Here is a 22997-nt window from a genome sequence, read left to right on the forward strand (position 1 = left end):
CGACCTGTGCTTCATGTCAGCCGACGGAAGCAGTCGAGGGTAAACGCAGTGTGTCCCACATCTTGGGTCTTTGCAAGGTTCAGGATCTCGTCAAAAGTCCTCCAGCTGTCGTCCTTGCGGATAGGGTCTCGCTCTTCGTAGCCGACGTGGTTGTCTGTCGCGACCAGAATGCGGATGGTGTCCGCCTCTACACGGGGACGTGGGGTCAGCCATTGGTGGGTGGTGGCCAGGCGAGGGGTGAATTGTATATTGTACCTGTGAAGTTGGGCATGATGTCGCGCTGGTCAAGGAGGTATACATACACCTTGTCAAGGTGTCCAGCTTGACGTCCAGCTTGACAGGATGAATGAAGGGCCTGTGATTTGTGTCGATCGGCGAGGGACCTGTGAAACGAAAAGGACCAGCCGTTGGGCGTGGGGGCGGCTGCTTAAGTGACAAGTCGCGCGGCGCGCCCCTCCAACCAGGCAGCGACGCGAAACTGCGAGTGACGGAACTCGCAGTCACGTGATGATGACAAGCGAGATGGTCAACGTTATCTGTATCGGGCTTGCTCAGGCTGGTGGTTGGCGGATTTTGGTTCGGGTCGGGTCGGTCTCCACCGCCACACCAGTCAGGCACCAGCCAAAAGGAAGGTGAAGCCCCCCCGGGCCGAAAAAATAAGCTTACAAAATAAGGTACACAGCACCCAGCACCCAGCACCCAGCACGCAAGCTACTTCCTATTCACCTCACCTGCAGCAGCATCATTCCTTGGCTTCAGGCTTCTCAATATTCCCAACGTCATGTTTCTGAGGGCCGCCGAATGGGCTTTGAAGTCCTGGGTCCTGTCCACTACTACCTGTCAGGGAGAATCACCGCACCGGAGTCTGCTGCATCTGCCCGCGCTTGGTCCATCCTTTTTCTCTAACGGCAGACGGCAAAGACAGAGGAACTCAGACCTTTTCGAAGTATCCCAAAGGAGCCTCGTTGGCAACCCCTTTGTTTTTTGAAAAGAATCGCTCCGAAGGTTGACCGACCGCCTCTGACAACAAGTGAAATGTCATGTCTGGAGTCCTCTGCGTTCGCCGCCGTCTTGGACGAACCCTGTAGTCGGATTTGCTGGGGGGAAAATTGGCAACTTCGATAACCGCCTGAGACAGCCCCCGGGCGAGATCTGGAGTTTTAACCTGGTGGTTGCGGCTTCTCCGGACCTCTCGCATCCCTCATCGGGCCCCTCGTCTTTCTCTTTCTCGCTCTCTCTCGCTCTCTCTCGCGCTCTCTCTGATTGCCATACCTCGGCCTCCTCCGACCATGCCCCGTCAGGCTCCGCAATGTGCAACAGACCCTAGTGGCCAGTGCCGCTGGTCAGCCTGTTGCTAGGCGAAGCTCTGCCGATCAATTGCATTTCTTGCTGCCAGTTGCCCAACGCGGCAATGGGGCTCCCAATAGTCCCTGGTCTTGGCAGAGCTGAGACCCTTCTTACGATTAACAGCCAACCCTACACCGGTTGTCCCATGCAATCCAAAGGCTCCCAGAAACAGAAGGTTGTTTTGACTGCGGGGTGGGTGGGTGGTTCGGCGGATGGAGTCTGAGTCGGGAACGGTAAGCATTGGGGGGAGTTGCATTTTATCCCATCAAGCCGAGCCGAGTCGACTCAAGTCGAGTCGATCGAACGGTAGTCCGTTGCCCCTTAAGCCCGATTAGGGAGGTTCGAGTGTATTGCCCTGGTTGGACTGTCGGCCGTCTTGGCGGGAGCTTGGCATGCGCGTATAACGGAGCGTTGTGTGTCGCGATGCAACCGTACCGTGGTACGTTCGCCCTTTAGCGCCGGCTCCTGAAGCTTACTCCTTCTCCCGCATCTCTCGTCCTTCCAGATTCATCTCCGGTCGCCGCCCGGTCTCGCTGGAAACCCTCATCACCAGATCTCTTATCGCCCGCTTCCCCCTCCCTCTCTTTTCAGTCTTTCTCGGCTTTTCAGCTGCCGTTTCCCCTTCTCCACACATCCGCCGCCGTGCTTCGTGCTTCGTGCTTCGGTCTGTTCGGCTCATGCAACGCGACGCTCTCACTGCCTGACAGGCCCTGGCCAGGCGGAGGAGGAGGAGGAGGGGGAGGGGGCATATGTACCGGACAGGCAGGAGAAGAGGCGTCGCCTCAAATCCTCAGCTCTCCGCTCCGACCTTAATTTGGTTGTCAGCATGCCAGGTCAGTCATGGCCGACGAATGGCCGACGAGGTTCTAACCCCGGGTGGCCCATCGAGCCGCTCATAAGCCTTTTTTCCAACAAAGCTGATTTGCCTTGATTGAGTTGGCAGAGGTTAGCCTCAAATAGGAAGGCATTATGGCTTACCCCACGACGTCGGCTCTCGACGTCTCCATCTCCCTCGAACTTTGGAGTCGTATCTCGTCGTATTCTTGCTGTCGGCCTGTCGCTGGCGGACCAGAATGGCGGCCTTGAACTGATCCGGAAGGTCGCAACTCTCTAGCCTCGGGCTCCAGAGTCATGTAATCTACTGAAGCCAGAAACAAGCTTGGGATGGATTCAAGGCGACGTTCTCGAGTATATATAATGTGGTCGTCCACCATCAGGGTTCTCTCTCTCTCGCTCTTGGCTCGCTATCCCTCTCAGCTCTCAAGCCCCTAGTCTCCCTTTGTTCGATCTCGATCCCACCGGTCCAGTCCTCCATCCATCATGCAGGCCAAGTTCACTCTCCTTGCGGTCCTTGCCGCTGTGGCCTCGGCCGCCGTCACCGGCGAGAGGGGCCGCTTGGGCTGTGGTACTCACGAGCCCACCCCTGAGCAAATTGAGATCGCCAAGCAGCTCGCCGAGCAGGAGGCTGCTGCCGCCAATGCCACCAGCGGCGAGTTCAGCTTGGCTGCCGCGGCCACCATCAACGTCAACACCTACTTCCACGTTGTTGCTTCCTCCCAGACCGTGGCCAACGGCTACATCACTGTAAGCAACCTTGATCACTTACACCCTTCTATGTAGGAGAGAGAGAGAGAGAGAGAGAGAGAGAGAGAGAGAGAGAGAGTGTGTGTGTGTGTGCCAGTCATACGTGCTGACAACAACTCCTTCCCCTCTTCACAGGACAAGATGCTGTCTGACCAGCTGGCCGTCATGAACCGGGACTTTGCCCCCCACGGCATCGCCTTCAACCTGGTCCAGACCACGCGCACCATCAACCCGACCTGGGCCCAGGACGGCAACGAGATGGCCATGAAGCGCGCGCTCCGCAAGGGCACCTACAAGGACCTGAACCTGTACTTTGTGCGCCGGGTCACCGACGATGCCTTCGGCTACTGCTACTTCCCCACCAACGCCGCCGCCGGATCCACCGCCTTCATCCAGGACGGCTGCACCATCCTCTCCTCCACCGTCCCCGGCGGCAGCACGACCAACTACAACCTCGGCAAGACCGTCACCCACGAGGTTGGCCACTGGTTCGGCCTCTTCCACACCTTCCAGGGCGGCTGCAACGGCGGCGACTCCATCGCCGACACCCCGGCCCAGGCCAGCTTCTCCACCGGATGCCCCACCGGCCGTGACTCTTGCCCCAGCCTGGCCGGCCTCGACCCCATCCACAACTACATGGACTACTCTTACGAGTGAGTCTACCCCCTTCTCCCTCCCCCCTCCCCCCTCTTGAGCGTTTATCACGACTTGAGCGATGGGTGCTAACCGGAATCGATAGCTCTTGCTACGAGGAGTTCACCCCCAACCAGCAGACTCGCATGTACAGCTTCTGGAACCAGTACCGCGCTTCGGCTTAAGCGTTTGCGACCTTGACAGGCTGGAATAGGTGCGGCACAGGGATGTTGGTAATCCATGGAGCGAGGAGTTATGGGGGTCTTGAATGTTGACGAGCGTTGATGATTAATGTCTCTGTGTGTGTGTAGTCGAGGCATAACTGAGAGGGGTGGGGGGGGGAAGGGTATGTTGTGGCTGTGAGAGCCGACGAGGAGTTTCTTGGATAACACAACACACCTCGACTTGGGAGAATAATATGGTAACAGTATTATCACTCAAGAAAATCAGAGTTCATCAAAAGCGGGTTGCCAATAATGGCCCGGTCCCTACCTTGCGGCGTGGAAGTGGATATGCGCCCTCCTCGATGTAGCATTTATTCCACCAAGTCCTCCATCGCCGAGGCGTCGAGCTCGACAACGTCGGCGATTGAGTCATACTTGGGGCTGTTACTAGAAATATTGTGAGAGAGACGCAAAGGCACGAGGATGGCCAGTCTTGAACCCCAAACGCTCCGTTTAGAACATGTCGGCTCCGAAACCTTGCACTTTAGTTATCTTTTTCTACCAAAAGAAGCAGGTCGATGAGAAATAGCCCCCCTCGTGATGACGTGTGACGTGTGATCTTGGAGTATTGGCTGCCGTCAGTGATGCCAACACATCAATCTGGATGATCTAAAGCTACACGGACTAAGGTAAGCCTTTCGACTTGCTTGCCTGCCTACTGTTTTAAAAGTCACAGTGACAGTCAGTTGAATCAATACGAGAGCAAACACTCTCAACTGGCAAAGATGCATGACATTTTAATGATGCTTGTTATTCTGCAAGCACAGTCGTTTGTGCCAAATCTGCTTGAAGGATCGGGTTTCTATGAGGAAAGCAACAACGGATAAGAGGATGCTTGTTTGCATGGAACCCCTGTTTCACTCAGCACGGATGACAACCGCCATGGATGGGGCACTCGACAGGCTCCTTGAGACCCTCGGGTTCCTAGCCCAAGTAAGAAGCCTCGACAAGGAAGCCCACAGTGAGCTTCGAGTGGCGCAGGACAGCGTTCCACTGAATGCTCGCGTAGGTCTGCATCACAGTTAGCTTGGTGCTCGCCGTTGCGGTGTACGGCTCAACCTACGTCTCTCGAGGTGTGGATGTTGGGGTTGGCGGTGCCGAATGGCTCCTCGTTGACGAAGGCAGCAGCTATTTTATCTAGTCAGCAAAGGCCTCTTGTTGATCGAGCACAGCTGCTTACGGAAACCGTTGGAGCGGGCGCTGGCGTGGTCAGAGCAGCCGTAGCCGCAGGACGAACTGGCAGGGGTGGCACCAGTGAACTGGGTGGTAACGAGGCGGACGTAGGCAGTGAAGGCGGTGTCGACGTAGTCGGTGTAGACAGTAGCACGACCGCCAGGGGAGTAGCCCGTCATGTCCTGGTTCAGCATGCCGAGGACGCGCTTGCCGGTGGTCCGGTAGTTGGAGAAGATGGCCTGGGAGCCGAGGAGACCGCCCTCCTCGCCGGCGTAGAAGTGGAACTCGATCGTGTTCTTGGGGCGGAAGCCGGCGGCCACGAGGACGCGGAGAGCCTCGAGAAGGTTGACGGTGCCAGTGCCGTTGTCATCGGCGCCGGGAGCACGGGCAGTGGTGGCGCCAGCGGTGGAATCGAAGTGGGCACCGACGATGACTGAGCAGCGTGTTAGTCAGGAGTGTGTGTATACGGTATGAGAAGTAAACAACGGTGACAAGAAGCCTATGAAAGGCATATGTGACTTACTCAGGTTGGAGCTGGTGCCGGGGTACTTGACGATGATGGAGGGCTGGTTGAACGAGTGGGTGAAGCGCGACACCGTAATGGCCGAGTAGCCAGAGGCGATGCTCACGGCCTGATTGTAAAGCCAAGTCGAGGCCTGGGTGCCCGTAGTCGAGCGGTAGTGACGGTTGTTGAAGCTTGGAAATCTGTTAGCAGTGTGTGCCGGACGCTTGGGGTGACGGTGTCCGAGAAGGTGCGGCGACTTACTTGGTCAGCGTCTGAAGCCAAGACTGAGGGTTGGTGTTGCTGACACGGCTGATGAGGGAGTTGGCCTCAGCAACGTGGGTGAGGGTGGTCGGGTAGGTAATGGCCTGGCGGGAGATGAGAGCAGTGGCGTTCTCGGGAGCCGTCGACAGGGCGTTGAGGACCTCCTCGTCCTGTACAAATGTATTGATGATTAGCATGACAAACAGAGACGCTCGGGGTGGGACCAAGCAAGCATACAGAGATGTCGGTGATGTCGATGAAGCCGATGCCCTTGGAAGTGTACTTTTCGAACTTCTCGTCCTCTGTGACCCAAGAACCGGCGTCATCCTCCGACGTCTTGACGAGCCGAAGGCCGGGGTTGAGCTGGATGTCGCCGGTAGCGGGCGCGGCAGCGACGAGGCCGCAGGAAGCCGCGGCGACGGCGAGGGTGGTGACGAAGCGCATGGTGTCGACTGAGTGAGCGTGGACCTTGGGTTTGTCGAACGAAGGCGAAGTTGGCAGACGGCTCAAGCGAAAGAGTCGGAAAAGCTCGCGAGGTGAGTCGTGACGAAGGAAAAAGGAGGGAAGTTGTGGACGGGGGTGAAGAGAAAGGCTGGTATTTATAGGTAGGCTTTGGCCTCTCAGTATCAAAGATGCTTTCCTGAACCCTCCGTCTCCGTCTCCGCTCTATGCTCCTTCCCACTTGAGAACTGAGTGATTTAGGCAAGAAGACCTTCTAGCAAGGGTTAAACAAAAAGGAAACCAGTAACCTTGCCTCGGAAGCGCGCTTCTGTTGTTGCCGGGGATCATCTCAGTCTACAAGTCTAAGCTTAAAAGTCCCGCAGGACCCAAGAGCTTTCCAGAGCGCCGAGCTGCCGAATAAGGCATGTCGATCGGCCCCCCCGGGATGTGATGATCAGCCAAGCGAGCCTTGGAAATGGAGAGCGGCGCATGGAGTCGTGCTGCATCGTGCGCATGGTGACATTTCATCGGAGCGAGGGGAAGTATGGGGCAGGAGCATCAGCGACTTTAAGCTTATCCGGGTCGCCAAGGCATTGTCTTCCAACTCAGCTGCCATATCCAGTCTAGACTCGGCTGTTGGCCCGTAGAGCCCCGTCGGACAGCGAACGGCGTGAGGGGTTTGGCCCAGGCACTGACGTGGCTCTCTCTGTTCGTTCCGGCCCATGCTCGCCATGGGAAACAGCCGTCACGCCATTGCTGTATAAGTAAACATACCACGCCATCGTACGTGAGACCCCCGGTTCTGTTTAGGAAGTTCCTTTGCTGTTTGGGATAGACTATGTCCTTGGCGAAGCACGATTTGCTCCCACAACTCGGCGACTATTCTCACAACTTCCTGTTTAGGTCATTTGTCAGCCCTCAATGTCCGGTGTGTCACTTTTCATATGACTTAATGACAATAAGGCAGTGTTGTCTCGTTTGAACAAGAGGCTAGTTGCCTTCTAGAAGTAAACAGTGTTAGGCGATGAAACATTCCGGCATACGAGACGGGTATCAGGAACAAGAAAACCTTCAAGAGCCTCTTTGGGCGGATTTCGAATAATGGGACAGCACTCTGTTTTCTATTTTCTCACTAGAAGGTACATGTCGCATGCTGAATATCATGGCATTGATGCGAGTTTCGCAATACACCTCCCCACGCCGCTTACAGCCCAGCTGCTAATCGTTAATCCAATCCCCCCCCTCCGTCCCGGCAAAGCCTCCGCATTCCGGCTTAGAGCTTAGAAACCCTGCTTCTCGGCCTGAGCCTGCGCCGCCGCGATGGTCGCCTCCCGGTTCGGGTCGACAAAGTTGCAACCGTTCTTGCCGTTCTGGAACTGCGCCGCCTCGGCCGAGCACACGCCCACGCCGCTCGCGTCTGCGCAACAGGCCGACGAGCAGTCCGAGTCGTCGACGCAGCCCCCCGTGATGAACTGCGACCCGTCGCCCTTGCCGACGTTGCTAGAGCCGGCTTTGTTGGGCGTTATTTGGGCAAATGCGGTGGCCGCAACTACGGCGTTCGAGGTCAGGTCACGGTCATGACAAAAGATGCGGAATCCAGGACGTTCAGGAGCACTTACAAGCGAGTGTAGCGAGGAGAGTGACGCGGACCATTGTGTTGAGATTGTAAGTCTGAAAACGATCAAAGGAAGAGGCTGGTGTGAAAGTAAAATGCGACGCCAGGTCGATGAAGAGTACGAGTTTACACTAAGAATCGATTGATGCTTGCTTGCTTGCTTGCGTTCAAAGACCATAGAATATGCATCTCCAAAGATGGCAACATCGACGGTACATATACCCTTCGAAGTAACGCGCCTGGACTGTCACAGTTTCAAGAAGGTGGGTTGTGACCCCAGAGTTGTCTGGGTTGATTCCTGGGTTGCGAGACGATACCCCAAGAACCCGAGGTCGTGACCTGGGATACTTGAAACTAGTCCACAAAGGCCTCTGAGGCTATTGTCAAATCATCGTGAGACTCACTCTGCGTAGTCGCCGGGACCCGCCGGAGTTCGGAGCATGGCATGTGTCATCCGAACGGCTAGATCGGTACGCTGCGGTTTGATCGTCGTCTGAACCATGTTTGGCCCATCGCCGAGTAATGCGCACATCGTCACCAGGGGTCGACTTCCTACTATCTATATGTCCTTGCTGATCTTCTCTCCGTAGTCTATATAATCGTTCAGGCATTGTGCGCCTTGTCTCATGGAACCATCCATTGACCACAACATATGCGATATCAACCTGGGTACTTTACTTTGGTATTTTGCCTAACTGAGCGGTTTTCTTCTCAACGCCACAGAAGGCCAGCCACTCTGGGCCCTGCTCGCAGATGTATCGGAGGGGCGGAGTGAAACAATACATTAGTATCAAAAATGGGAATAGAGCCACAGAAATGGGGCCAACCAATGGCTTCAGTAGGTGGTTAACCATGTGATGTGAAGTTGCCTGCCCATACAATAAGGTTTCTTCGGGCTTCGTATCCCACCGGCTGCTGCTTAACGTCAGTAAGCCTTCGTGCATGCAGATCACAGCCAAACGGGGCGGAGAAGTTCGTTCAAGTCACATACTAACCAGTCATATTGTGAGGACTCAAGCTAAAGTAAAAGAGGATTAATAATGGACTGAGTCTGACTGATGTTTCAAGCAGCACCTGGTTGTACGGCCTGGTTGCGGATATCGTCAAAGACCGATCAAAGACCGGCCGAAGACCGTTCAAAAGCCGGTCAATGACGGAATGGCCCAGCACGCACCTGCGATATAAGTATTTGGCAGTACAAGCCTCCCAATCGTGTCTTTCTCTGTTCAGAAACCTACTAAGAACCGACTGAATTATACTCTATCAACCCTGCAAACTTCCACCTTTTCAGAATGGTCAAGCTCGCCGCCGTCGAAGCCGCTCCGGTATTCTTGAACAAGAGCGCCACGACCAAAAAGGTATGCGACCTAATCCTCGAGGCCGGCTCCGAAGGCGCGGATGTCATTGGGTTCCCCGAATGCTTTCTATCGGGATACCCCGGCTGGCATGCGCTGATCTCTCCGACCAACCCCCTCGTGCAATCGCTCTACCTGAGGCTCTTCGAGTCCGCCGTCGAGGTCCCCGGCCCGGAGGTCGACGCCATATCGGAAGCGTGCAAGAAGGCCAACGTTTACGCCGTCGTGGGCGTCAACGAACGCCGCGCCGACACCACGGGCACGCTGTTCAACACGCAGCTCATCTTCGGACGCGACGGGGCCCTCCTCCACAAGCACCAAAAGTACATCCCCACGGTTGGAGAGCGGCTGATCCACGCGCCCGGCCACACCGGCAGCAAGGCGTCGGCAAGGACGGACTTTGGCGCCGTGAGCGGCTTGATCTGCGGCGAGAACGGAAACCCGCTTGCGCAGTACTCGCTGGGGCTGGATTACCCCTCCGTGCATGTGGCGTCCTGGCCGCACTTCTTCGGCATCGACCACGACATGAGCGACGCGATTCAGGTTGCAGGAAAGGCCGTCGCCTTCTCGGTGGGCGCGTTCGTCATCAACTCGGCAGGTCTTGTGGGAGACGAGGAGCTGGAAGCATACGGGACCGAGGGCGAGGTCCGGGACTTTCTGCTGGGCGAGAGAAGGAAACGGAGGGCTACAATCTACGGGCCGGGCGGCTTCGTCGTTGCTGGCCCGCTCGAGGAGGGTTCGGACAAGGAGATTCTGTATGCCGATGTCGACCTGCAGGTTGTCAAGGCGGTCAAGTTCCCATTCGACTATGCCGGGCATTACCAAAGGCCGGCGATTTTTGCTCATCACTTCAAGGAGTACCTGGACAGTCCTGAACTGTAATGTGTTGTTAGTCGACGGGGGCTTAACTGTTCCCGTTTCCATTCAAACCAACACCATATGCAGTCACTCACCAAGACTTCTTCGTTCGTTTACCATAGGTATAATCAGTCTTGCACAATCCACTGTCTACAAGAAAGTCGCCCAGAAACAGGCTGTAGTCGGACATATTGGCTTATCGTCGAGTAATGCGAACAGAACCGCCAGGGACCGACTTCCTGTTATGCATAGAAAGCTGCTGATATTCTATTCTTAGTCTACTACAGTTGAAATATTGAGTGCTTTGTCCCAAGAGTAAACAGCATCGTGTTGCAGTGTCGGCCTCGGGTGAGCAGACTGGGTGCCATTGGTTCGGTTTCCTCCCTAGCTCACCTCAAACCAGCGCAAAACAGACGACTCAAGACCCCCTCGTTTCACAGACTGGTCAGGTTGCAGCCGAACAACTCGCATTACTCTCGGCTCTTCCGACACTCGCCAGCCCGCCATTCTCATCCAACAGCACCGAGTACTCATGTAGACTGTTGCCAAGTTTCCGCATTATCGGCCAGGCGCTGTTGCAACCTTCAAACATCTTGGCGAAGAGCTTGATGACCATGCCACCGAGAATCCCTAAAGATTGCGACGTGTCTCCTTGGCTGTTGAAGTCATAGCCCTCAACCTCATCAAGTGAAGCCACGGCCTCGTTGACAATGCACTCTATCCACCGTACGATCTGTCGCTCATTTGCTGAGACTCTCATTTAGCGTTTGGGTCTGCCTTGGAAAGAAAAGCACACCACATTACTTACCGTCTAGCCCACTTGACTCGTGGTCTGCGGCCAGCATGAACAGCCACTTGCTCAGGAAGATGGCTGCCTCAAAGGAACAAAAGCTGTGCTGCAAACTCCAGAAGAAGGCCTGGCAGCCCGCGAGATAGTCAATGCCGAGTTGCACCGGGATGTTCAGCGCGTGAACCGCGTGTAGCAGTGCATACACAAGCTGGGGCCCACGGCCCGGCGGCTTCGCATCCCACGCGTCGTCGGCGATGCTTTTTGCGCTGCCGAAGCATGCGTTCTGCTGCGTCCTGCAGGTGAAGTACAACCGGACGTGAGCCAGCCCCAGCAGAGACGTCGCCGTCCACGAGAGGGACCCCTTTGTGTTCTTGACGTCCAAGACGGACTCGGGGCCCCTGCGCCACTGCTCGCGCCACCGATGCAGCGAGAGCTCGAACCTGGCGCCGTCTTCAGGAGACAGCCTCTGGGCGTAGCGGTCGAGGCAGAGCTGCTTCGCCATCATGAGCCGTTGCAGCAGGGCGTGCATAAGAACGAAGTTACCGAACGGCGAAGTGACGAGTCCATCATCATCCGAGTGTGCGGACGGCTGGACCAAGTCGACAAAGGCTTTCTGGAAGCGGGCCAGCGCCGGTCCCTTGGCCCGAGCCCGAGTCCATTTCGACGGACAGCTGGCCAACCATTCATCGCAAGCCACCGGCAAGCGGAGATCGAGCTCGTTTGCGAGCAGGATGGGTGGCACGCCGAAGACCAGGCTCTGGAGGTTCAGGAAGCAGAACGCCGAGAGCTTCGCCCGCCGATCCGACTCGTCCCTTGCCCAAACGTGCCAATCGTCACAGTCACCCGAGGGGCCGTCTACCAGACCACCGTCTCTTATGCACCAGGCGAGCATGCCTTGGTATTCGAGCGACTCCCGCACGAGGACCTGGTCTTCTTGCCAGGCCGAGAACGTTGCCAGCAGCAGGATCGCCTTTAGGAAATCCATACGCACGGTTGGCGTACGGAAACTCGTGCTCGTTGCCTCGGCGCCTACACCGGTATTGCCGGCCGGGCTAGTCGCCTCCCCAGATTTGAGTCGGTGCAGTACGATCGCCCGCCCAGCCCGGTAAAGCTGGTTGGAATTGCGAGTCTCGTAGCGGAACTGAGCGCCAATGGCCAGCAAGGCCAGCACCAGCTCCGGGGAGTCCGGGTAATTCTCAGCAGAGAATGTTGGCATGTGGATGAATGGGTGGTGATTGCTATAACCGTCCACAAACCCGGCGATGTAGCGCGATATTGACAACCCCGATGGGAGTTTAAACCCGTCCAAAACACCTTCATACTTGTTCAGATGCTGGCTGAACCTACTCCGTTGAGCTTCGCTTACCTTCCAGGGTTGGGTTAGAGGTTTCAACTCGTGGAAGTCATCTACGTTTATGATTAGGGAACGGAGTCGTGAGACTGGATTAAACCAAAGGCGATCACCTTCCTACCTTCTCCGGTATCCGTGTCAGGGATGGAATTGCAGATGCGAGTCGAAGAGGAGACGTTCGAACTCGGCCCGGGTCTCTGCCTTTCGGGAGTCGGCCGCTCGAGGCAAGGACCCGGGGCGCTACCGAGAGTCGGCGCAAATGCTGGAGATTCTCCCATTGGAAGCACATCGGGTGGGAAGAAGTCGAAGCCGTGTTCGAAGTCCAACCCCACAGAGTCGAAGAAGTCGGAAATGTCTAGCATGGCTTCCATGGAGCCGGGGTGACCCAAGAGCTCGGGGGCATCTCCAAATGGGGGTTGTTCCACTAGCTCCTGCGTAACCATCGGAGCGAACTGGCCTGGCTGCGCAGCAGAGTTCAAAGACATGTGGCTAGTATCGTGAGTGGCAGTTGCTACGCTGTCATTGTAGGCCGGCCAGGATCCCACAGTGTTGACAGTCGAGCTCTGGCTGGAGTTCGCGGTGCTTGGGGACGTTGACAGCGAACTGGCGGTGACGCCTGCATGGTAAAGACGCTCATGTCTGGTGAGCAAGTCTCGCCTGGCAAAGGACTGACCGCAGTAGCATCCATATGGCTTTTCTTTGGTGTCTGCGGTGTGTATGCCACTCACTAGTCAGCCCTTCTGCAAAAGTCAAGCGTCGTCTTCCCCTTGCAAGAGCCACCCACGCGTCCTTAAATGTCTCCGTAAATGTTCGCCGCGAACGAATGCACGATGACAGACGTGGCACATTTTCGGCAAAGCAGGGACTCTTCTGGAGGCCATAGCCTTCGATAGTACCTCAGAGTACGGGCTGTGTTTGTATGTCTGGGAACAAGCAGCATCTGATAGAATCACAAAAACCAGCAGAAATTCCTGGTGGTAAGTAAATCCCCTTTTCTCCGGAAATGACGCGACAGCTAGAGTTTTCTATTTTCGCGGAATTAGTAATCAACAAGTTCAGTATGCACTGAATCGTACTAAGTCGTCGGTTGCTCCGTTGCGCAACGATGCCCCGGCTCCAGACTTGATATGCGCTGTGGAATGGAATTGACTAGAGCTTTCAGGCGGGAGCTTGAGAGGCAGATCTATCTTCAGTCTTGGTCTGAAAAGAGCGAATCTGCAAAGCCGTTGGACTTTGAGTCTACAAAAACGACGCATTATGCTATGGCGCTGAGATTGTGGTTCCAATGATACTCAGCACGCCTGTGCGTGGACACACAGTACTGAGGGAACGAACCACTTGGCTGACTCCAAAGTTGTCTGGACCAACTGGGTAGTTCATTGTCTCGTAGCATCAAACACTGACGAACTTATCAAGACGTGCCTTTAAAACAAACAGACGACAGTACCCCTGCAGGATTTCGCTTCTCAAGTCCCCCGATGTTGTTCTCATCTACGAAGCGGTAGTTGACCGGAGCCATGTCTCCAACCCTGTTTTTGCCGCAGAGGGTGGGGACCTCCAGCGAGTTGGAGTACCCCAACTCTTGCATCATGGGTGGGTGCCAAGTGCTAGGTTTTTTGTAAGCTCATGGTCAACTCTAAATCTTAATCAAGGGTGAGTGCAAAAACAACAAAGACGGCAAATTGAGAGCCACGTTGATTACTAAGAGAAGTGTATTGTGGTCAAGAATCACAGACGACGACGACTGATTCTGAATCCAACTCATGCTCACGGATGAGACCAGAGGAGGTCACTGCTGGCCTTGCGTCCCCCTTAGCCCTTCAGCGTGGCTATCGTCCTGCAAAAGACTTTCCCCTCGACAAGGTCGTCACACTCGCTGCGCACGGCTCGCCGGGTGTTTGCGGGCCAAACCGATTACTCTCGACTGCCATAGTCTCCTTCTGCGGACGATAGGAGTCTCTGCCTTTCTTCCACGGCGTCCAATGCGGGCTTCTCCTCCTTCACAAATATGCGGCCCTTGATGGAAACAAACACCGTGAGGGCGACTCCAACTATGGCACCTGCACATCCGAGTGTGACGTTGACTGGTGTTGGGTCGCCATGTAAAGGACCGTGAGTAAGAGCATCGAGGCCGGACTGTGCGAAATTGATTATGCCGGACACACAAACTATAGTGCCGTATATCCGTCCAAAAGTCGCAAACCCAAAGACTTTCGTTGCATAATCCCTAGAACTGGTTAGTAAAAGATCATTTACCAAGGTACTCGTGACGACTGGGGCAGCTTACGAGATGGCGGAATAGTAGAGAGGCCTGAAGATGACAAAGAGGATGACAGTGGTGTATCCAGCCCAGCCAAAAGGCAGACAATTGAAAACACCAATGGCAACAATCAGGACAGTCAAGACGCCGAACGTTGTGGGAACGCTGAGATTGTTGAGCAGTATGCCAATGAATGGAGTCGACACCAGGCCGCCAATCGGCAGAGCAGCGTCGAAGAATCGGTTGATAGCATCGGCCTCGGCCTCCGAGCCCAGCATGTACCGGTACTGGGCCCGGATCGTTGCAATGAAATAGTTCATCCTCAGCATCTGGACGATAGTAAGAGCCAGAATGAGAGTGAACCATGGACTCTGGATCTGCCGATGAGCAGGAACACCGTGGAGGACGCCCCATACGCCGCTCGCTTCCTGGCGCTCTTCGCTGATTTTGACGCGCTCCTCACGTTGCTCGGCGTCACCGGCAACCTCTTCGATCTGGTCTAGCTTGGACAACCGGCGGTCGGCGCGAGCGCTTCGTACCTTGCGAAGCTGCCTGGCATCATCAATCTCCTCGTCCGATTCGTGAACGTCACGCGACTCGTCCTGGGCCTTTTCGATCTTCTGTTCTAGCTGAGGCATGGTGTGATAAGAGCGGACCGGCATGTACATGACCTCTGCGATGAGGATCAGAACGGGAATGGAGATGTACGCATAGAAGAACTTCTCGAGTGAGAGTTTGCCGTCCGTCGCTTCGTAGACCATCCGATAGATGAGAAAGACGGCGGCGGACGCGTCGAATGCGCCCGTGACCAGTGCGATGATGAGTCCGCTGTACTTGGGAAAGGCGTTGGCGAGCTGGAAGCTGGAAACAAACACAAAGGTGCCGCCCAACGCCAGGAAGATGTTTCCAAGGAAGTAGCCGTCAAAGCTGGTGAAGTTGTGCGAGGCAGCCATCAGAACGCAGCCGACAATGAGGCAGATGGACGACACAATCCAGCATACCCGCCTGCCATAGCGATCGAGGACGGAGCCAGCCAGCAGAGAGGAAACGTTGGTGGTGACGGACGCGGCGATGAAGAACAGGTTCAGGCGCAGGTCTTGTTCGATGCAAGGTATGTACTCGCCGTCTTCGACCGAGCTCGGGTCATTGGCATCGCACAGGTCGCTGTAGACCCCTTCCGAGACGAGAACCGGCTTTAGAGCGGCGAACCCAAAGACGATGCCTGCAGCCAGCCAACAGGCCACTATTCCGGTAACTACTTGCACTATGAGAGACGTTAGTTAGCTAGACATTACACAGCGATATTGCCGCATTACGGCCGATTTCACATACCCCATCTCTTTGCGTTCGAGACCTTGTACGCTGCGAGAGGCTTCTCGGCGTGAACGGTTTCAACTGGCGCAAAGTTCAATTGACGCCATTGAGGATCCTCATGGCTGATCTCGGTCGTTCCGGGCTGACCTGTGCCGGGGACAGCCTCGTCGTTGTCATTGCCATCGACCTGTTGTGGAGGACGCTCGTAGTCGAAGCCTTCGGCCTGGGTGACATGCTGAGCGAGCGACATTGGCCGGGACTATGAATTTAAGGAGGTGACAGTTTTGGGCGTGAGGGAGAAGAGACCTGTGAGAAACCAATTGGCAGAACAAGGGCGACGAGGGACTCGGCAACAAGCACAGAAGGATGAGTCTAGATGGTGGAACGAGATATACACATGTAACAAAATAAGGGGGGAGATCCCATCGTATCATATTCTGCATGCCGTGTAACGCGCACACCGCTGCAGCATGCCTTGTCTGTGACGTAAGGCGTAGGGTGGGGAGAGTTCGAGCTTTCCAGCAATTTCCAAACCTCCCGGGATGCTCGGGCCAACGCCCGGCCCTCGGAGTGGAGCCACACCGGGGTATCCACCCCGTCAACTCACCAGCGGCCCGGGCCGTTTGCGGACAGCCGGTCCCAGGCCCCCTTTGACTCATTGGCCGAGTTTGTTGGCGAACCGACTCTTTGCCCGAATTGTTTCGCCGTACGCGACGAGGACCCAAGGGCCTGCGGTAAGAAGGAGCCCAATGCCGCCGAGCAAACTGGATGCCGGTCCGTACCCGAGATTGGTGTACATCTGCACGGTCACAAGCGGGAAGATTCCGCCAATGAAGTTACGACAGAACGATTGTGCTGCCAGAGCGGAGCTTGCGTAGCCATGATAGCTGTCGGCGAGGTAGTTGAAAACGGCCAGGTAGACGGAGTAGATGCCCAGTGTGGAAATGCCAATACCTATGGCTGGGACGATCCAGTGGATCTGGATACGTGCTGTCCACCCGAACACGAACAATCCAATTGGTAGGCATATGCTCTCGACACAACTGAAGTATAGCCGTCGCTCGGGGCGATGCAGTGGTAATCTGGGGTTCGAAAGTCCGTCTAGCCAGCGCTCTTGGCAGATGCTCACAACCGTGGCGATGATGGATGCCGCGCATGAGCTCGCGAGGACCGCATTCGCTGACGACAGGTCAAAGTCGTAAACGTGAGTGAAAATGAGCGGGACGGCGGCGAATCCAAGATACAGAATGGCCCAGCTGAAGGCGGCCCACAGCGAGAAGAAGAACACGATCGGCTCAGTGAACAGAAGCGCAAATGGAAGCGTCGCTGATGTAGCAATCTTTCGCACGATCGACTCATGTTCTTCGTCATGCTCGAACTTCCACGCTATCTTCTCGCACATGATGACCTGCTGGGCATTCGGAGATGTCACCCTGAAGTTGACGGTTGATTTGGTCCCAATATCATCGTACCAGTGGTTTAGTGCTGCGGCCTTGCGGCGGAGCAAGACATTCTGCCTAGTCTCCGGGACAAAGACAAATAGTGCTAGGACCACGATGGCGTTGACAATGGATTGAGTCCAGAAAATCCATCGCCAGCCCAGATTCTGGACGATGAAGCCGCAAAAGAGGGGTCCCAACCCGGTGCCAAAGAGGGCACCGCCGGAGAAAATGGCCATTGGCGTGTTTCGCTCTTTGGGGCCGTAGACGTCCGAGATGACACCCCCAACCATGCTTGAGTAGGTGGAGCTGCCTACACCGGCAAAGAATCGCAGAACTAGCATGCTGCCGGATACTCCTGTCAGCAATGATGATTCCCTTTTTGACGCATATGGGCCTTGGGCCATGAGAGATAAAGTACCACCTACCCGGGGTAAGACTGTGTGGCGGCACTGCCAATCTGGCAGGCCACAAATAGCACGCCAGTCAGCGTGAAAACCAGCTTTCTCCCCCATACCTCGGATATGGGAGCCAAAACCATCGGCGTCAGAGCGAAACCGGTCGTGAAGGTTGTGATGCCCACGAGAGCCGACACCTGGCTCACGCCCCATTCTTCTGCCATGGCTGCCTTTGCAGGGGCATACGAGCTAGCCGCAACTGACGCGAAACATGTCGCCGTGCAGAGTAGGCAGAGTACTAGTCGCTTTCTCAGCGGACTCCAAGATTGAGGCGATGTGAACCTTTCGTTGATGTGGTGAGGCGGTCGAAGAGTCTTCACTTCGGCAACTTCTTCGTGCCTCAAGACAGGAATCGGGAGGATTGTCTCGAATGAGACTTTCAAATCGATTGTTCCGGTAGGCCGGTCACGGTGACTAGTCATCGTTGTTCTGGGAAGTGGATTAGGTGCTAGTCGAGAGTTTTGGAAGTTGAAGGGTTCATGACGATAGAAACCTTTGAAGCGTCGAGCCTGAAGAAGGTTATGTGTAAATGGGAGATGTCTGAATCCCAGAGCCCCAATGTATTTGATGCACTAAGAACCAACTTCTCAGTACCTTATGCTCAGTAGCCTCAATATATATGTAATGTGTTAGGCTAAAATACGGACTCCCCAATGAGAGCCTTCTATCACGTAAATGATGCTTGCGATGACACGATGAGAGGGTTGATGGACGTCGTGTTTTTGCAATTGTCATCAAAAATATCGCACGAACCCGCGTTTTCGGTTTCGGTTCCGGGAAGAGAAGGCGCTGTACGAGAAGTGATTCACAACAATAAATCTCTGGAAACGAAAGGGTGGTAATCTCCTGACGACATGTACGATGTTTGACTGCTTGCTCTCTGGATAGACGAAATGCCAAACGGGCCCATCTCTGTGCGTCAGCAAACTCGACATCTCCAAGTCTCCAACCCCGAAGTGGGCCCTCTCCAACACTTGCATCCAAGTTCCAAATACAAAAGCATAAAGGTAACAACATTGATCACTTGTTGACAAATCAACCACTCGCGCCTGATTGATGGTGGATCACAAGGGGATGACTAACAGTCACGGATGAAGTTCCTACATTGACAACGTCGTTTGTGTTTACACCCACACTGCTGCGAAATCAGCAGCTTGCCTCGGTCTGGGTTGAATTATTGCCGAGGACGCCATGCGTTAAGGGGCGGATCTCATGATTTTCTAAAACCTAGCCACCAATTATCGGTTCTTTTTGATGAATGAAAGGATACGACTACGACTGAGTCGACTTTGTTGGAAACGGCTTGGCACTCGACTCTCTCCAAGCCCTTTTGCCTCTCAGTCCAACGAATGTCAAAGTTGAGTTTGTGGCTTGGTGTTGCTTCTACTTCTTTTCGGTGCTCCGTAATGAGTAATTGTTGCACCGGCTGAAAGTCGACAATCATTGCTGTCCAAGTCAGCCTTGAGGATGAAATCAACTAAACGTCTGGTCTCTCTGGTTAGAGATTGTTCACCATACAAGCCACTTTGTTGGGATGGAACAGCCAAAGGTCCGATATCCTATGTGCCATCGTATGACAAGTGCGGCTGAACAAAACTGCGTACAATACAACTCAGCTTGTAGGGCATCTGTCACCTCCGGCTGACGTCAGATCGCAGACTTTATGTGCAAAGACTCAGAAGCGCTGAGACCGCTTGGGGTCGATGTCAAAACACACCGTCTTCATGAAAGAAATTGTTTCGACTTGCCCTAAATCGACCGACGTGTGACATCCCTTGAAGGAGATGCTTGGTGATCTATTGGTTAGATACATGCACGAGAGAAACTGCGGTCTGCAAACCCACTCGAGTCTCACCTGCAGCACGATATAGGACATCACCAAAGCTTCATGTTGGCGACTGATGAGGGAGCCCTAGGTTGTAGACTGATTCCAAGCTCAGAGAAAAACAGAACGAAAGGTTATACATACTCTCGGAATGTTCCTTTACATCTTTGACGACTGGAGTATAAATACGGGCAGCTCCTCTGTCGTTGGAGGCTGGTTGAGCTTATAACATCCAACATCGAGCTCCTCACTGACCCCTCCTCGCCGGCAAGCTCGAAGAGAGGCTCGAGGTCAAGGATGAGACTGTACCGAACGTCGAGGATGAGTCCGCAATCATGCTGGCACGGGCCGCGGCCAAGAAGTGCGACTTTGGAGCCGCCTGCGCTCCTCCTTGCAACGGGTTGGGCCCCTGGATGGACAGCCCTTCCCGTGCTGCCTTGCATGTTCGGCATGGCTGTTTGCGCCTTGAACGGCCGGGGTGGTGGCTGTTAACTAGCCACAGGCTGATACACCCCAGCTCGATCAATGAACGGAACTGACGTGGGGACGGAGAGGGGAGGGGGGCTGGGGGTTTGTTTCTGTGCTGGGGAAGATATGGCAATCTTGGCAACGCGATCGAGGGTTTGTCTTGTGGAGATTGAATTCAGTTCGCTTCGCTTTGACTTGTCACATTGTTACGATTGCATGGATCATGGATCATGGACCAGCGAGATCCATAATGTTTTGCTATGTGGAATCACGAGGCAAGTCACGATTTGGCCTCGAGAATCGTCGAATTTGCTTTTCTATGGCAACCTGCAGTGTATAGCAGCTGCCGGAGCCACCCTTTGAATCCAACCCCCCTTCGACCCCCTAGCCCCCCTGGCCAATTGATAACATCATGGCTACGTGATGTTCTAGTGCTGAACCATGAGGGGCTTTTATTGGGCTTTTACCACCAGAATACTTGAGGATCTCGGAGGTCAGGACCGCTTCAGCTCGAAGCATCGACCTCTTTGCCAGCACCAAACTTCTTCTGCCACTCATCGTTGACATATCGGTAGTCCTCTGGTCCATAGGGCGAGTAGACCTCGGCCATGAAGCCCTTCTTGTGGTGCGGTCCCAGTCCAAGATCGCGCTGCAGCAAATCCAGGTACGGAACGGCATCAAAGACGAAGCTGGGGCACTTGCTGGAGCCCCAGTCGGTCGGGTAGCGCCAGTGGCCGAAACGGTTCATCACGATCGTGTCGTACTGCAGCTTCTCCAACGCGGCCTCGTCGCCCACGGCCGCCGCGGGATCGTTGACGAGAAGGCCGGAGAAGTAGGCGCTGATCCACAGGCCCTGGAGATGGGCTGTGATGACGTTGCTGAAGTTGCTGACCATGCCGACGAAGGCCGTGTCGCGGGTTCGTAGGAAGCGTTCCGAAGGCGGGACTATGAAGTGGTGAAGCATATACGGCGTGAGAGGCTTGTAAGGGGTGACTGTGTCGTCGCTGTCGATGCCCTTCTGCTCGGTCAGTGGGACGTAGGCCTTGTTCCAGACGGGCTGGTTCTTGAGTCGCGGGAAACGCTCGAGGATCTCCTTGTCGGCGCGGTCGACCAAGTCGGTCTGGCCAGCAAGATCCTCGCGGGGCGCATCGTGTGGGGGTGCATGGGGAAGGCCGAGTTCCGTTTCAATGCCTTCGGGGAGGAACTTGATAGGCGGCACATGCTTCCAACCAGTGTGTGCGAGTAGCACATCCGCAGCGAACTCGGTCCCGTCCGACAGATGGACCTTGCCGGGGGAAAGGCGATCGATCTCGCCCAGGTGAACGTCGACGATTCCGCTCTTGATGAGCTCGAAGAAGTTGGTGTCGTAGTTGAGGATACTGAAGCTGGGACCAGTGAACATGGGCTCGGTCCACGGCTTCAGCTTGGCCGTGTTTGGATGCGAGTCGTAGGCATTGAGGGTCATCACGTCACCCCCCAGGATCTTCCAGAAGGTGTCGACAATGGCCCGGCCAACAGCAGTGCCGTGGAGGAAGCCGCGGATTCCCGTGTAGCCATCAGCATCTCCCCATACACACGGGCTGAACCAAGTCAGCATTCTTGTATCTAGGGAGGTTAGCGTGGTCGGGGGAGGAGCTTCTCGGAAATGAAAGGGCCTTACTGGCAAGCTTCTCCAACCACTTGCTCAGCGGCGTCACGAACGGGGGTGCCATCCAGCATGGGCCGTGTCCTGTTGCTATGTGCATCTGCACGTTAGACAATATCTCTGTTATCAGTTCAGAGGGTGACCTACACCGAATAACCCAGTTGACCTTCACCCCGGCAGTCGCGTAGGCGTAGACCGCATCCCAGGCGAACTTGGTGCCGCCAAACACAGTCACCGTACTCGCCGTCTTCAGGGTGTCGGCGTTCTGCTGGAAATGCTTGCCGTGGAAGATGCGGCCGCCGAAGGACTCCTGGCCCTCGAAGTGAGGCAGCCATGGCTCCGAGGTCATGCCGGTCGCGACGATTAGTCGGCGAGCAAACACCTTGGACTCTTCCTTGTTCGCATTGAGAACGGTCAGGACCCAGCCTCCCTCGGCGGTCTCTTGATGTTCGGCCACGAGGACTTTGCGGCTGGACCGGACCTTGTCCGCGATGCCGAATTTGTCCGCATACGCTTTGATGTAGGCGTGAATGGTCTCGCCGGGAATGTGCTGTCCTGGTTGAATGTTGAACGTCTCACTGTCCATGGGGAAGTCTGGGTACTCGTATGTCCCCAGCAAGTTGTTGCTCTTCAAGCCTGGGTACAAGCGCTCATCCGCCCATGTGCCGCCAAGGGTGGGTTGGGAGTCGAAGATGACCAGAGAAGACCGCGGCTGCGTGCAGTGATACTGCTTCGCGGCGCCTAAGCCGTACCATCCTGTTGTGCAGTATCAGTTTTCCAAGCGCCTCTCGAGAAGTCATGCTGTACACAAGCATAAAGAAACCTGGTCGGCGATCATAAACCAGCGGGGAGAAACTCACCGGCGCCCACTACGACACAGTCAATCTTTTCCATGTCGCCAGTCAAGACAGAACCAAGCAAAGAAGACGACCGAAGGAAAGAAAAATAAAAAAAACCTGCCCCGTTCTCAAGCTAGTCATCGACGTGCCGGGGGGTGGTGTTGATAAACCTGAGCCGAGAACGTAGGTAAGCTGACATGGTTAGGTCATGTTACCCTCCCTCCCCCGATGATCAGCTTACCTGCACTTGACCTGTATGGACCTCAGCCCGTCAGCTTACCTATGTCCTCCCCCAAGCCTCCTCTATGTGTGTGACCTACCTATCACCGACGACCGCGTTTAATAAGAATCTGACAACATCGGAAACGACCACAAGGGATGCCATGTCCTGCCGATCTCTCGCTTTGGAAGGTGCTACTACAAGCGGAACGGTCCAGTTACGCATATATTCCGAATCGAGCCGCGATTGCGTCGTGCCTCAGCCCCTGAGCTGGTCATGGACTGCAGACTTGGCAGGATACCAATCTATCTAACTTTGAGAGACCTGACCTCGGACCGTTAAAGCTTTGGAGGAACGTTTGTCAATTTCATCCGGGTCCCACTCGGCATCGC

At 55.2% G+C, this 22997-nt stretch overlaps 10 protein-coding genes across 10 annotated transcripts; 3 read left to right on the plus strand and 7 right to left on the minus strand.

Moving 5' to 3' along the window:
• Positions 1–11: 11 nt before the first annotated feature.
• Positions 12–271, minus strand: CH63R_10934 (DNA repair protein; the record flags this gene model as incomplete). The annotated part of the gene is made up of 2 exons (XM_018305908.1): positions 12–187; positions 256–271. 2 exons carry the CDS (start codon positions 269–271, stop codon positions 12–14), a joined length of 192 nt encoding a protein of 63 aa, XP_018155332.1.
• Positions 272–2096: 1825 nt separating this feature from the next.
• CH63R_10935 (uncharacterized protein) lies at positions 2097–2438 on the plus strand (the record flags this gene model as incomplete). Its single annotated transcript, XM_018305909.1, has 2 exons — positions 2097–2180; positions 2298–2438. The coding sequence occupies 2 exons, from the start codon at positions 2097–2099 to the stop codon at positions 2436–2438; spliced, it is 225 nt and encodes a 74-aa protein (XP_018155333.1).
• Positions 2439–2667: 229 nt separating this feature from the next.
• CH63R_10936 (Metalloprotease) lies at positions 2668–3749 on the plus strand (the record flags this gene model as incomplete). The annotated part of the gene is made up of 3 exons (XM_018305910.1): positions 2668–2931; positions 3067–3584; positions 3671–3749. 3 exons carry the CDS (start codon positions 2668–2670, stop codon positions 3747–3749), a joined length of 861 nt encoding a protein of 286 aa, XP_018155334.1.
• Positions 3750–4712: 963 nt separating this feature from the next.
• On the minus strand, positions 4713–6171 carry CH63R_10937 (Peptide hydrolase; the record flags this gene model as incomplete). Its single annotated transcript, XM_018305911.1, has 6 exons — positions 4713–4799; positions 4852–4916; positions 4969–5394; positions 5485–5657; positions 5728–5897; positions 5965–6171. 6 exons carry the CDS (start codon positions 6169–6171, stop codon positions 4713–4715), a joined length of 1128 nt encoding a protein of 375 aa, XP_018155335.1.
• A 1277-nt stretch (positions 6172–7448) lies between these two features.
• Positions 7449–7821, minus strand: CH63R_10938 (Biotrophy-associated secreted protein 2; the record flags this gene model as incomplete). Its single annotated transcript, XM_018305912.1, has 2 exons — positions 7449–7717; positions 7788–7821. 2 exons carry the CDS (start codon positions 7819–7821, stop codon positions 7449–7451), a joined length of 303 nt encoding a protein of 100 aa, XP_018155336.1.
• A 1254-nt stretch (positions 7822–9075) lies between these two features.
• On the plus strand, positions 9076–10020 carry CH63R_10939 (Nitrilase/cyanide hydratase and apolipoprotein N-acyltransferase; the record flags this gene model as incomplete). Its single annotated transcript, XM_018305913.1, has 1 exon — positions 9076–10020. One exon carries the CDS (start codon positions 9076–9078, stop codon positions 10018–10020), a length of 945 nt encoding a protein of 314 aa, XP_018155337.1.
• A 421-nt stretch (positions 10021–10441) lies between these two features.
• CH63R_10940 (Regulatory protein) lies at positions 10442–12622 on the minus strand (the record flags this gene model as incomplete). Its single annotated transcript, XM_018305914.1, has 3 exons — positions 10442–10743; positions 10805–12142; positions 12259–12622. The coding sequence occupies 3 exons, from the start codon at positions 12620–12622 to the stop codon at positions 10442–10444; spliced, it is 2004 nt and encodes a 667-aa protein (XP_018155338.1).
• A 1429-nt stretch (positions 12623–14051) lies between these two features.
• On the minus strand, positions 14052–15961 carry CH63R_10941 (Major facilitator superfamily transporter; the record flags this gene model as incomplete). Its single annotated transcript, XM_018305915.1, has 3 exons — positions 14052–14364; positions 14425–15661; positions 15730–15961. 3 exons carry the CDS (start codon positions 15959–15961, stop codon positions 14052–14054), a joined length of 1782 nt encoding a protein of 593 aa, XP_018155339.1.
• A 405-nt stretch (positions 15962–16366) lies between these two features.
• CH63R_10942 (MFS multidrug transporter) lies at positions 16367–18030 on the minus strand (the record flags this gene model as incomplete). Its single annotated transcript, XM_018305916.1, has 2 exons — positions 16367–17495; positions 17579–18030. The coding sequence occupies 2 exons, from the start codon at positions 18028–18030 to the stop codon at positions 16367–16369; spliced, it is 1581 nt and encodes a 526-aa protein (XP_018155340.1).
• Positions 18031–20406: 2376 nt separating this feature from the next.
• Positions 20407–22440, minus strand: CH63R_10943 (Flavin-binding monooxygenase-like family protein; the record flags this gene model as incomplete). Its single annotated transcript, XM_018305917.1, has 4 exons — positions 20407–21506; positions 21562–21636; positions 21694–22302; positions 22407–22440. 4 exons carry the CDS (start codon positions 22438–22440, stop codon positions 20407–20409), a joined length of 1818 nt encoding a protein of 605 aa, XP_018155341.1.
• Positions 22441–22997: the final 557 nt, after the last annotated feature.

This window comes from Colletotrichum higginsianum (assembly GCF_001672515.1).
Source record: "Colletotrichum higginsianum IMI 349063 chromosome 7 map unlocalized unitig_7, whole genome shotgun sequence".
In the NCBI taxonomy this organism is placed as follows: Eukaryota; Fungi; Ascomycota; class Sordariomycetes; order Glomerellales; family Glomerellaceae; genus Colletotrichum; species Colletotrichum higginsianum.